This window comes from Tripterygium wilfordii, chromosome 13, assembly GCF_013401445.1.
Source record: "Tripterygium wilfordii isolate XIE 37 chromosome 13, ASM1340144v1, whole genome shotgun sequence".
Classification (NCBI taxonomy): domain Eukaryota; kingdom Viridiplantae; phylum Streptophyta; class Magnoliopsida; order Celastrales; family Celastraceae; genus Tripterygium; species Tripterygium wilfordii.
The window spans coordinates 13180481-13194999 of NC_052244.1; the positions used below are offsets into that span (position 1 = coordinate 13180481).

At 37.2% G+C, this 14519-nt stretch overlaps 3 protein-coding genes across 5 annotated transcripts; 1 reads left to right on the top strand and 2 right to left on the bottom strand.

Moving 5' to 3' along the window:
* Window positions 1-2512: 2512 nt before the first annotated feature.
* Window positions 2513-3277, bottom strand: LOC120012610 (transcription factor HEC2-like). Its single transcript, XM_038864046.1, has one exon. The coding sequence runs from the start codon at window positions 3275-3277 to the stop codon at window positions 2513-2515; it is 765 nt and encodes a 254-aa protein (XP_038719974.1).
* Window positions 3278-7767: 4490 nt separating this feature from the next.
* LOC120012233 (PI-PLC X domain-containing protein At5g67130-like) lies at window positions 7768-11442 on the top strand. Of its 3 annotated transcripts, none has more exons than XM_038863560.1 (9): window positions 7768-7899; window positions 8005-8085; window positions 8180-8302; window positions 8439-8576; window positions 9208-9306; window positions 9412-9715; window positions 10101-10324; window positions 10456-10542; window positions 11064-11442. In XM_038863560.1, exons 1-9 carry the CDS (start codon window positions 7894-7896, stop codon window positions 11235-11237), a joined length of 1236 nt encoding a protein of 411 aa, XP_038719488.1. In that variant the 5' UTR covers window positions 7768-7893; the 3' UTR covers window positions 11238-11442. The 3 variants fall into 3 exon arrangements, with proteins under 3 accessions (XP_038719488.1, XP_038719485.1, XP_038719487.1); XM_038863557.1 differs by having other exon boundaries at window positions 7790-7908; XM_038863559.1 differs by having other exon boundaries at window positions 7880-7908; window positions 7997-8085.
* Window positions 11443-11606: 164 nt separating this feature from the next.
* On the bottom strand, window positions 11607-12912 carry LOC120012612 (transcription factor SPATULA-like). Its single transcript, XM_038864047.1, has 5 exons — window positions 12546-12912; window positions 12097-12201; window positions 11938-12003; window positions 11752-11814; window positions 11607-11663 (listed from the first exon to the last, which is right to left on the bottom strand). The coding sequence occupies exons 1-5, from the start codon at window positions 12615-12617 to the stop codon at window positions 11607-11609; spliced, it is 363 nt and encodes a 120-aa protein (XP_038719975.1). The 5' UTR covers window positions 12618-12912.
* Window positions 12913-14519: the final 1607 nt, after the last annotated feature.

Sequence of the window (14519 nt, forward strand, 5' to 3'; positions counted from 1 at the left end):
TTGGAACCCTCCATGTTATAAAAGGTGGCATCTTACCATTGAAACACAACCTTAAAACCATCATCCATACAACTCACAAAAAAATTATTTAGTAAAAATGGCAGAGGGTTTGCTTAAAGGTTTAAACCCCGATCAAATGGATTCGCATGTTGTGGTAAGGCTCACTCGACTTTGGGAATCACGGAATACCAAGACGGACGAAACAATAAGTATTGACATGATTTTGCTTGACCGCGAGGTGAGGATTTTTGTGATGTTTTCTTCTATTCCGCTATACATCCACTTATTAACATGATCTTAGACACTTCTAATGTATTTTTCCCTCAATAGTTTACAAGTTTAAAAAAAATGACAACCTACCTTAAATTTTTTAGATTTGCTTTCATACGTGATTTACACCATCTTCACTTAATTTGATGTATTCTTATTTTGTTTTATTTATTCTATAATATCTCTACTGTTTATTACATAATTTTATGGTCCACAAAATTTATTTGATTTGTATTATGAGTGTAATTTGTAGTTTTTTCCCTTTCTTAGCATATTGATAAAATGTATTGTAGTTATTTGCTATTTATTTGATGTTGTTCATCATGCTAACAAAGTATTGATTAATTTTAAAAGGGAACACAAATACATGCTATTATATGGAAACGTCAAGCGGAACGCTTCCGGGAGAAACTACATGAGGGGAAACTATACAAAATCAAGAATTTTAAGGTCGTTGTTAGCAAAGTTAATTACAAGCCGTGGATGGAAATAAAATTTCTTAGCAAATTAAAAAAAGGTATTGTATATATTTTACCTTCATCTCACAATCATTTTTATTTTCTACAATTAAAGCTCTACTGCTCTTCATGTTAACAAAGTATCGAAAAAATTTCACACATCTCTATTTTCCAATCAAAATATGTGTCGCGCGAAGCGCGGGCATGCAACTAGTTAATAGAGATAGCTAAGGATATCAATCATGGATGATGTGATAAGATTGGCCAATAGATGAATCCAATAATACCAATGGGGGTTGTGATTCTTACAACTTACAAACCCTCCATTCAAATATAATGTTCATATTAGTCATTGTTTCCTTTTGTGAATTATAGGAACAATAATATTCAACCGAGAAGTTATTGGCCTAATGATAATTTATGGGGATGATAATTGTACCTCACCCTGATGGTATTCGTAAACCCTACCCTCCAAGATGAGGATAGGGTGACGGTATAATGTCCATTGATGATGAAGGTACTAAAATTTCATACTCGCGAGTTTGAGGATGTGAGTACCTATAAATAAATTTACCCAAAAATGAATGGAATCAAGATGGTTAATAATAAAAACTTTTGAAAGTAAAAACAGTTGTTGTAGTTATTTTCATACTAATTTCCAACATATATAAAAATCATTACAGGTAAAAAAAAAAGGGTTGATAATATACGGGTAACCACAACTTGCTGATGTGGATATAAGTGTTACCCAATAGATGAGGATAAGTTGAGATTGCGAATGAGGGTAAGCTCGGTATAATCATTGATAATACCTTAGTGTGAGGGTACGGGGTGAAATTTTTTCATATGCATGAGAGTATGGGGAGAGTGGGAATATGGGGTAAATTATGAGGGCGAGGGCGAGGAGTATCCTGCACGAATCCTCCCTATTGCCATCGGATTAGGGGGCTCCGCAATTAGTTTCAAATTGTAGAGTCTACAATTGAAATCCAATGAATTGAGAAATGTGTTACATCACACCGCATTTTTGTTTTTTCATTTTTAAAATTTGCATGATTTTTTCTTCACCATTGGATATGAATTATAGACTAGGGCATTGCCGAACCCCGAATCCATTGCGATCCCTACTCTTTTATGATTTGATGATTAATAAATTATTTACATTAAATAAATAAATAAAAACAATCTAGCTAGCATGAATGCAACTAATTAAACCGACTCCCATGCGTGCAATCTAATGGGAAAGTCAACAAGATGACCTTTCATCGTCTCTGTTCATGGAAACAAAATAATTGTATATAATTGGCCTTTGTTCAAATAATTGCCCTCGTATATAAATTGTGCATATATATATAATATATATATTCATTTGTTCCTTCAAAATGAGAATATTTGTACGTACTTCATCATGGGGCCTATATGGTAATGCGACATCAATTTAATATTAAAAAACCAAATGGAGTGCACAAGATAACTTATTATTATCACGTAATAATACAAGTAAATATTGATCAATTAGAGCTAAAGCAGAGGAATTATCGCACTCCATTAACACGTAAATTATAATTCTCAAATACACTAACAATTAAAAGATAAAAGAGCATGCATAATCCACACTTTACAATATTGCTCACACACTAAAATTACAAAATCCAAACAAAATATTGACCATCATCTAAGCACCTGGCATCTATGCGCGGGGTCTGATGGCCCGAGTTTAGTCCCATATCGGTTATTCAAATGACACATTTGTATGGTATCGTTCTCGATTATAAAAAAAAAAATCATCTAAGCATCTGCATTGAACTCGCCAGATGACCCGGCTGTTGATTGCTGCAACCCCTGAACAAAGACGAATAACCCAAATTAGCAGCCAAGGAAGTTGCACCCGAGAACCCAACAACATGACCTGTAATAGGCCTATTAACCCCGGCTTGTTCCAAAGACTGGACTTGTTTCTTCAAGAACTTAACATAATGTATAGCCTCATCCAGCATCGAAGCCGTATCCATCTTAGTCCCACCAGGGACAAGTCTCTGAAGAATCCTTATCTTCTCACTTATCCTTTCCCTCCTATGCCTCGCTGCCACACTTTGTGGATCCTTTGATATCTTCACATTCCTTCTCTTTGGTGGCTTAACCGATTCCGGGTCTATATGGATCGGCTGCATTGCCGCCATCCGGAATATCATCTCTCTCATTGCTGCCATTGAGTTATTCTTGATCTTCTCCACTGAGGAAGAAGAAGAAGATGACATAAACGGGTTCGGATTCGGGTTCACGAAAATCGAGTGTTTGAATTTGTTTGTGGGTTGGGTAATTTGTTCTTGATCTCCAACTGGGTTGCCTAGGAATACATTTGTTGTTGGGTTGTGAAAAATAGGGTTTGAAATGGTGTTGGAGAATTGAATTAGTTCTGGTGCAAGTGTGGAATTAGTTGTGTTGGGGGTGAAGGAGTCATAGAGTTGATTATGATCCATGTGCATCATCATTGTCATCATGTCCATCTGATCTCCTGATGATGATGTTTTAATCATGCCAACATCCATTGATTCTAGCGGCAGTGAGAGAGATGGAGGGGGAGGGGGGTATGGAGGGTATTACAGTGAGCACCAGAGGTATGGAGGAACAGAAAGAGAGAGGAGAAGAATTAGGGTTTGTGACAGAGCTAGATAAAAGGAAGATTATGAAAAGTTCAGAAAAGAAAAGGAGAGAGTCCGTGAGATGGCGTTAGAAAGTGTGGGATATCTCAGAAACCCATCACCTATTACAGGAAGTGGAAGTCTTTATATAAGCAATTATCACCCTCATTTAGTGACTGCCCATCTTGTGGGGCTAACACTCTATGTGTATTTTCACCATTGGATCATTATTAATACAAGATCAACGGTTGATGCAATGTGGATATATAAATAAAGTGGAGGGTTAAGATTAAAAGTTTGTTTTTCATGAATGAAGGTGCATGAACCATTTCATATACTGTCTTTGGGTTTGATGTGTAGTGCTCTTTACTTTGCCATTTTTTTAAAAATTTACATGCTGTGAAACACCCCACATTCACATGAAATGTGTCAGAGCTAACAATTCTAGCAGGTCTCAATGCAAAGGACCTTTTGAATACAAATATATACGTACCCACCGGCACCGGTGCTTGTGGTGGCCGGAATGAGTTTTGGTGTGTTGGGCTTGACTTATAAAAATAAGTCACTTGCTACTCTCCAAGCAATATAGGATATTGTCATTCTAACATTCTCCCACACTCTTGGGTTGCAATACCCAACAAGTGAACTATACGAGTTAGGGTTATTCTGATACCCTTCACTTTGTGGGTGGTATATCCATAAAAATATCAAAAAGGCTTAACATGTGACCCAAACGGGTGAAATTTTTTTAAGATCGAACATATGCTTCTATATCATGTTATAATTTGAAGAAAGTAAGAAGAACTAGGTGAGATACAAGTTTAGCTCAAATCAATTGAGATATTGTTTGTTTTGGGTTTAAGGCATGCACGACTTTATCCTTATTAAAAGGGCTATCGACTATTGAAATATTTGGCTTGACTTATAAATCATATCGCTTGGTGGTATAGGTACTCTCCGAGTGGTATGAGATATTGTCTTTCTCAAATATTGGCTCTTCCGGGAAGCATATATTGATGGAATTGGTTTTAGTTGGAGCTCGACCAATTATGGACCTACAAAGCATGCTCTGCTGGTTTTGGCACACTTTTCAATGAAGATTAGGAGGTGATAGTGATGGTGAGAGTACAAAATCTGATCATTTCTGGTACTGGGGTACTAAATTTCCCAAGTTATTTGAGTGGTGAAGTGAAGACTACCACTTTTCAATGATAAACCTTAAAGAAACATGTAGGAAATAACGTCACGTTTTGGCTTTTTTGTGAAATTTTAGATTTAGGAGGGTCTTTATCAGTAAATTTTTCTTATGAAAAGATTATAGATTTCAACAAAGCGAGCGCATTGAGTGGTGGAGCAGATAAATACCAGTAATGGTTGAGAAACCTGTGTGGAAAATGACGTCTGGGCGTAGGAATTAAACTTGGTGACAAGAAGCACCAAGCTGAACCTTGTGTGAAAAATATTATGTTAAAACTGCTGGGTGGAAGAGTTGAAATTGTAACGTCTAACATTTACAAAGAATTATCATAATCAACTTAACCATCCCAACCAAAACTTCTTCGTTAAGTTGTCCCAATTCTCTCTATCATGAGCCCCAATGTGTTGTGTATAGCTGCTAAGTAGCACAAATTATCAATAGCCATTGCATTTCCAACCTCTGCAAAAGTGTGAAAAAAGTGACGTTCAGTAAATTTGATACTTGGCATCAATACATGCTAATGTCTTCTTCAATGACTGTACGGTACAGTATGGGTTTATTAAAGGAATTCACAGTTTCTTCTTCATAAATGCAGTGTCCTTGTACTGCCAATTTAGCACATAGATCTGAACCAATATTTACACAACTTTCCTTTCAAACGAATTGATATGGGTCAAATAGGTCCAATACAGCACATTTTTGCAGAGAGAGGAATCTATACTATAGTCTGTAGAAGCACATCCCAAACAATCACTTTTTCTATGGGTAAGGGGAGAAACCTGCGCACACATGAGATGACTTACATCGCTTCAAAGTGAAGTGAGAGGAGATTCAAAGAGAACCCTATCAAACCTATCCTATTAGTAATAATGATTTTGTGAATGTTAAAGATCTCACATCGAAAAGATGCGAGGATTCTTCCCTCTTCATAAGGAGAAATCTTCCTTGAGACCCAGTATCGTCTCTTCTGTGCCAGATGAATACAAGGGGACTCAAATCTCCAAAAAAACAGAGAAACAAAATAAAAATTGTCCACCCGAACATTGTTGTTCGTTAGAGGACGGGGCGCACCCAAATTTAGGGCTGTTATTGGTACGGTTACCGTTACCAATCACGGAATACCGTTACCATACCAATTCTTTTGGTAACTCAAAAAATGTTACCGTTACCGTTACCGGAAGAGTTAGTATACCGATGGTCGGTATACCGATCGATCGGTAATGGTAAGTCGGTAATTGGTAAATTTACCAATTCTTAAAACCTATTTAAAAAAGAGAAGGAAAAAAAGCATCAAGTAGCATTGTGCTTAAGAGTCATTATATAAGACTATAACACTTTCATCTTGTCTACAATACCAATAATAAAATTGATAGATTAATGAGAATGATCATTGTGCTACATGTGAATCAGAGAAAAGACCTATCAATCGGAGAAAAAAAGAAAGGAGAATTCACATAATATTATTCCAACAATCTATAACAGAAAATCTTTCATTTCATTAATTTCTAATATTTTTAGTATCCGAAGTGTTTTAAACTCCACAGCAGGAAAGCTAGAAGAAACAAGATAAATAAAAGATAAAAGACCATAATGGAAAGAGAGAAGAAAAGCCTGTAATCAATACCAACAAAGCATTTTGTTATGTAACAAACACTGCTTTAAAGTTAATGAAATTGCTACGAGTGATATATAAATGATAACACTAAAAAAATCAATGGTCTAGATTAAATTAGATTAATCTAATAGTCATAATTAAATAAAACTAAAACTAAAAATAATATTAATATATATTTAATATATATGTCGGTAATCGGGAAATTTACCGGTTTTGAACTTTGCTTACCGTTACCGTTACCGAAGTCATCGGTAAATTTACCGTACCGAACAATTGGTAACGGTATACCAGTCTTTTGCTATTTTCGGTAAGCAATACGTCGGTAATGGTATACCAATGGATAATTTACCATACCAGTAACAGCCCTACCCAAATTCATTTGGAAAGAAAATCCAGTAGAGGCCCGGCCCACAGCGATGAACTTGTAACGTCCATTGCATGGGCTACTACAGTACTACTTGAGTTCAAGATTCATTGCGGGCCTCCGAAATAACAGACCCTGGATCGTGAATCAAGACTGGGTCTGGGGTGAAATGAAATCAAAATGATGCCCAAACTAGCCCATCTTTTCTCTAGCCCACTCGTAATGGGCTTCTCAACAATGACTTGGGCCGGTATATGAGATGTGCCGCTGACTCGCTGAATGCTGACATGCGAATGTAAAGAGGTGGTTTTTTCTTTTTCTTTTTTGAGGAAAGAATGTAAAGAGGTTGTTAGAACTTTATTCCATATTGAATTGACATAATCAAATTGAATTGAGTATCATATAAAAAAAAATATCAAGGTCCTCTTACACAATCAAGGGGTTTTTTGGGTCTAAAAATCAATGATGACGGACCTTTTAATAAAGACTAAGTCGTGCGGGTCTGTGACCCAGAGTGAATAATATGATGTGTTTGGGCTTTGATTTTCAACACGGTACTGGAGCAAAGACTTTATCAGTTTGAATATGATCTCTACTTGTTCACTTGTTGGGTATGACATACCTAATCCACAAATGCGGGAGAGTATTAAGTTTTTATCTCACATCAAATTGGCATAACCAATCGAGTAGCATAAAGCAAAAATACAATCATTCTCACACAATCAATGTATTTTATAGGCTTAAGAACTAATGACAACGAGTTAGAATAACAAAGTCTATTTGCCTTTGACACGAAGTAATGTTTGGATTGAATTTTTTAACAAAAGTTGAATAATACAACCGTCAAAATAAAAATACTACTTACGTCAAGCTAAAAACTGAAAAACTAAATCATCCTAATTATACTCTTTAAATCTTAATCATTTGTATGAAAAAATGAAAAATTTATATAAACGTTTTTTCTTAAAAATATCGTTAAAAAATATATTTATCATTCGAATCAAATCTTAAACACCCATATATTTAATTCAGCCCATTGTCAACCGGACAAGCTGTCTCGTTGGTTATATAAACACTCTTTACAATATTATCTTTCTGAATATGTATCCCGCCACCTTCTCAAAAAAAAATTTGTATCCCGCTGACCTGCTCCCACCACTCACTAGCAACAGATAGACACGCGTCGGTTAGACTATTCGAATAAATTATTACGGAGTGACCGGGGACCGCTACGCGACAAAAAAAAACACACAGGAATAAGTGAACTATTCGAATCGCGTTGGCCTTTCAGTTTTTCAGAGAGAAAAGGTCTTCCTGCAAAGTATACTGTATACGGAGATCTCGCAATGAAGGCATGCACGGTCTCTTTCCTGAATTCTTTCTCAAATTCTCTTCCAATCAGACTGTTAGATTCTTGACACTATCTCTTCTCCTTTATGTTCTTTAAAGCATTGCAGGGATCGAGTTTCTTCTTTAATTTATACATTCAACTCATCTTCGTCTCTGTTTCTCTCTTCCTCTGTTCTTCCGGTCTCAAGGTTCGTTTGTCTTTCGCTCTTCAGTTCTCATTTGCAGTAAAACGATTACTCTTACATCTTCGTTGTAATTGTTTTTATTTTCGAAAAACTGCAGATCGGGGAGACTTGTTCCTCGGACAGTGTTTGCGATACGGGATTACATTGCGAAACTTGCCCTGCAAATGGTAACACCCGGCCCAGATGTACCCGGATCCAGCCATTGAATCCCACATCGAAGGTACCCAATAAAGGCCTGATGTCGGAATTGATGACATATTGATTTGTCTTCTTCTTTTTTTAACTTTCTTCGTTATCTGGTATTTAAATTATTGTATTTGGTGATTGCTTGTGAATGTGGGTTTGGTAATGTTTAGGTGAAAGGTCTACCTTTCAACAAGTATTCATGGCTGACGACGCACAACTCCTTCTCTCTTGCGGGTGCCAAATCGGACACGGGTTCCTTTAATATCGCTCCAAGGAACCAAGAAGACACGGTCACCAGTCAACTTAAGGTCATTTCTTGCTTTATTTCCTTTTTAGGCTTGGTGGCTATTGATTTGTATGTCATTGTAGGTAACCCGTATTTAAGAGTCCTCTGGTGATTTGTCAATTGAGATATTGACTTGAATGCAAGGCTAGGAGTATTCTGTTATATTGATTAAAGAATGGAACTTATGCTAATTTCACCAAAAACCAACCTTATTATGGGAAGAATTATCAATGTGAGTATGCTTGTGGCTTTAAATGAACTGAATGGGCAGTGGAGTTGAATAATGAAAGAGGCAGTTGATCAGTGTTCACCAAGTGCTCGACGAAATATCAGCATCTGCATTTGTGTATGTGTCAGTGTCACAGTATCCATCACAATAGTTAAGGTGTCCTGTAATTGGAAATTAAAAATCAATCTTTAGTTGACTTTGGAGTTAAGAATAATCGTTGAAGCTAGCTAGCTAACTAGTCCCATTTTCTTGTCGGGGTCGTAAATTCACATTTTTAATGCAATAATTGAGATTGTTCTCTTGTGAACCTGAATAATGAAGCTAGCAATCAGAATTCGTGTAAATCATCCTGGGGAAACATGCTCTTGTTTCATTGATTTTTCAGTTATATGTTGAAATTGACTTGATAGAATGTCGTTCGTAGAATGGAGTTCGAGGGCTTATGCTAGATACGTATGACTTCATGAATGACATCTGGTTATGTCACTCGACTGGGGGAAAATGTTATAACTTCACATCATTCGTAAGTGAATCACTCATTTGTATCTGATGTTATCTATGCTTCAAGGGTGAACCTTATCCATCTATTATTAGATGGTTGATTTAAAAAACTGTATTTTATCACCAGCAACCTGCAATCAAAGTGTTCAAAGAGATTCAGGTGTTCCTGGAAGCAAACCCGTCAGAGATTGTTACCATATTTCTTGAGGATTATGTAACATCCCCACAAGGCTTGAGCAAGGTATTCAATGCATCTGGTCTCAACAAGTACTGGTTTCCTGTGTCAAGGATGCCCAAGAATGGTGGAGACTGGCCCACGGTAGATGATATGGTCAAGCAGAATCAACGGCTGGTGGTTTTCACTTCCAAACGTAATAAGGAGGCTTCTGAGGGAATTGCTTACGAGTGGAGCTATGTGGTAGAAAATCAATGTAAGTAATTTTGGATCCAAAAATTGTTTTTAGGTAGTGTGGAGTTAATCATGGAATATATCAAAAACTATTTAGTATGACTTGACCTCAATTAGAAGCATCTTAGTTGATTGCTCTTAGCGTCATTTTTTTTTTGGCTATAATAAAATCTCCGGGGGTTGTTCATTGAGTAGAACTCTGATGGTAGAGGTCCTGTGGAGGCTATATGATTTTTCCTTGTTTATTAAAATTTTGATAAGGTGCACCATATTAGCTTTTATTTCCGTTCAATTTCCTTCTGCAAGCTAGATTTGTTTATTTAATATGGTTTGTAATGATTTTAGCACCAATATTGATCATAAGTTGTATGCAAGGTTTATTACTGACGGTGTGCTAGAAATTGCAGATGGAGATGGTGGAATGAAAGCTGGATCATGTCCAAATCGTGCTGAATCGCCTCCAATGAACACCTCCACAATTTCACTGGTTCTTCAGAATTACTTTCCTGATAATCCCAATGCAACAGAAGCTTGCGTAGACAATTCAGCTCCGTTGATTAGCATATCGAAAACCTGTTCGGAAGCAGCTGGTAAACGGTGGCCCAACTTCATTGCTGTTGATTTCTACCTGGTATTTAACTGACCCATAGTTCATAATTTTATTCAACAAGGTTATCTAACATCTTGATCTCAAAACAACTGTTGCATCAGAGGAAAGAGAACAGAGTAACAGTTGCAGAGTTCATTGGTTTGTTTTTGCAGAGAAGTGATGGTGGTGGAGCCGCTGAAGCTGTAGATGAAGCTAATGGTCATCTCACTTGCGGATGCGACAATATTGCCTACTGCTTGGTATGTCACTACTACATTTTTCATTTTTCTCTGGAGCATATCATTGCACAGGTCATGCTCTTTAGTTATGGCCATTATGTCATAGCATGTTTATTAAATTTTAGAATGATGTGAATTAGGACCATCATGAAGGGCTTAAAGCACATTACTATTCGTCTTTTTTTCTAACCTGCTTCAAACGATGCTGAAAATCGCATTCGCTTGCAGTAGCAGGCATGGTATGTGACCTTTGAAAGATTCAGATAAATCTAGGGAAATGGACTAGAGGAGGAGGGGGGGGGGGGGGGGGCGCAAGGATACATGGGTCCTTTCATTCCATGTCTATATACAGTTCTTGATATATTTGTATAAATATGTTGCAAATACTTAATTCGATCGATATGAGCAACTGTGTGTGTACATGATAAATAATCTTTTCTTCCCCTCACCCAAGACACGAAGTTAAGAAAATATGATAATTAGTTAGATAAGGCTATTGGCTAACTTGTATTTTGATTTTCTATGTTCTCAATGGTGAGCAGGCAAATGCCAAGTCTGGTACATGTGACGTTCCTCCAATTGCTCCCCCTCCGCCTGCCGCTGGAGGAAGCTCAGAAAACCCACCATCGGCTCCTGCCAGCGTTGCTTATTTGAATGGCAGCCCACTTCAGTTAAGCTGGCTGTTTGGAGTCATTTTTACTACTCTCTTACCATAATTTAGACAGCCCTGTCCCACTTATTTGTTACATTCCCCTGTTTTTTGCCATTCCCCTGTTTTCTGCATTCATTCTTTTGAACCACAGATAAATTTTTCGGATGAATTTACAGCTGACATGTATCCTAATGTTCCATCCATCGTTACTTTGTAAGAGTACATAAGATTATATAATGGTATGAGGTGATTCCTGTTTTTGTTGGATAGTTGCTTTACATGCTGCTTCAGTTGGTTGATGTCTAACATTGTCCAGGGTAATTCTACTTTCTAGCTTGCAAGCAATGAGACTGTTTTGATTGTTTAGTCATGTTACATGAACAGCACATATCAAACCCAATTGGGTGAATTGCAGAGTGGAGAATCAATGGTGTCATCGAACATGAGCCAGAAAAAACTGAAAAGCCTGTGAAACAAGCGGAATACCCATCTGTGGTTTTGACAATGCATGTTTGTATTAGCAACGATGGAAATTGTAGAGTTGAAAAAACAATAGTTCAATGGGATACATGACAGACCTTACACTCATGTCTTCCTTTGAGGTACTCTATAGCTTCATCAAGCATCGAAGCTTTACCTGTCTGGCAAATAAGAAAAATTCAATCTCATCAATTTAGAACTAATAATTCTGTAAAAAGTTTAAAAAAAAGAAAAAGATTTACTGATATTGACCTAAGAAAAAAGAAAGAAAAACAAAAGGACACCTTGTTAGAATTTGGTATGAGATTTTGCAGTGCTTTCATCTTTTCATTAATCCTGCTCCTTCTCCTCTGCCCGATCAAATTCCACATGCATACAACACATAGAAAATCATAAAACTAGAAATTTAACCAGAATCATGGTCGTGGGGAATGAAAGCCAACCTTCTCAGACAAATTGTGAAATTCTGCAGCTCTGCTTCTTTTGGATGAACTACGCGGAGGAGCGGGCTTTGCCTGCAGCTCCTCTGCTAAAGCATCTAGACCTTCCTGTATTAAAGAATTCTAGAACCAATTTAACTCCTATAATATTCCTTGAGAAGAATCACCCCAAAAAAAATTCTCAAGAAAACGATTTTCCCTAGAATATCATGAATAAAGCAAGATCGTCCTTATAAAAAGATTGAAGATTTCCTACTCCTTTCAGATAAATAGTTGTATCTTGTTATTAAGAACAAATAAATTCAACTACATTTTCCATGCAACCAAACAGAAATTCAAAAAAGACAAAGATCCAAATACCCTACTAAACCCAATTTCATTCTCCAAAATTCAATATCCCGATCCCTTTCTACGCATTTTCTCAGCAACCAGAGAAAGGGAAAATTAACTACCTCACTTTCACAATCATACTCATCGGTCTCGTTCTCACTCGCCCCGAAAGAAGACGAGTGCTCATTCGCCATGCTCGCTACTCTCACATTCCCTAAAACATAGCCACTAGAAGAAACATTAGCTCCATCAGACGAATCAACGGCCGTTAACCCTTCAGCATACAGTAATCGGGATGAACGGTCAGGAACCTCCACCGGAATAGACTGCGTATGCGTAATAAGAGAAGAAGTCGAGGACGACCAAGAGGAATTGCTGAGAATTTAACGGAGGAAGATCGAGAGCTCGTCCGGTGGACGGTAACGTTGTGCTGAAGTTGAAGACGATAAACAGGTATTGCTTTTGTTGCTATACATATCTCCCATGCCTCTCTCTGGTTTAATGGTCTCTCTCTGTGTGGCACTATGGCTTTTTACACTAGTTTTTTAAACTTTAAACTAAGGCATTCCGTAAATTATGATAAATCGGGACAAAGCCTAGCATATGGTCACAAATATACTGTTCTCGATAAGAATCGAACTCATAACCGTCCATACCTATAAGAATATTGTTTCTCAATGAAAATTGAACTCATAATTGTTGATGGGGTTTTTGTTCGCCCTGTCATAAACGTCTTCGTGCCTCGAACCCTTGACCTCGATGGTGTGGGGAAGAGACACTACCACTACACTAGCTACAACTCAGCATCATCGAGATCACGGATTCGAGACGCGGAGGTCCAACCTTTAGGGGAATTACTGGATACAGGGTGAACAAAAGGTCTCCTCTCCAAAAGGCGTCTTTTTGTTGATGGAGACCCCCACACCATCGAGGTCAAGGGTTCGAGGCACAGAAGCGTTGATGGCAGGGCGAACAAAAACCCCCATCAACAATAACCATTCGTACAATTTGGCTCAAAAAAGATTAACGACTAAACTACCAAGCAAGTTGTTAGAGGTAAGGTACGCTAATCTATATTAACATGATTTTGCTTGATTTGTTCACATTTTCTGAAAAACTTGAGAATGATTTTGCTGCGATCATTTTATTCTCATAATTGGGAAATATTACGTGTCCAGGGAAGCAATTGAAAGTTAATGCACATGTTAGAATCGATCCTTTCTGTTCATAGTAAAATTCTTTTATGAGGGAGGATCTATTTTTGAAGCTAATTACAAACCATAAAAAAAGAAACTCCAAGTTCTCTGCATTGCAGGGTATTACTAGTACTAATAATATGACATAATCATGAGGATCATAGTCATGGGCAAAGATATACACATGCTAAAGCAACTTTGTGGGAATTAATGTTACTAGTTGTTTTGGAGAGAAATGAGCTCAGTTTGAACTTTGAATCACTGATCATGTTATTTTGTTTGGTATTCGTCATTGCTTCATTCAATAGTGGTGGGTCAGAGAATTATACCTCTCACAATCTATCCCGTATTATTATTGTTGAATTCTTAGCTCAAACACATTGAAAATATTATCTGCTCTGGATCACGGCCTCACACGAATCAATTTTTCATGGGTTGTCATCATTGGTACTTAGACCTAGAAAACGCTTGTTCAGAGAATCAATGTGACACAATGAACATGCTAAACCCACAAGAAATATTGTCCTTTTTGGGCCCCAATTATATGAGGATACATCAATTTATCCTCAAAAGTTTTATTTCTATACGTCTTCAATGTAAGATGAGTTAGAATGATAAATCACTCGGTTGAGTTATATCAAACCGATCGAGATTTATCTTCCTCAAACCCAACGCCAACCTTAACTAGACAACATAATGTTACCCCAACCAAATATTTATCAATATATCCAGGTTGGTCAAATTTGTTGACCCGCATCAAGACTCGTACGTGGCACTACTTCTTTGGCCAATCAGATCCTTTACCAACTACTTTGGTCTACGTACGGGACCACCACAGTATCGGGGTCGCTATCGTCAAACGTCACACTCATCGGATCATAATCCACAATCGGAAAGTAA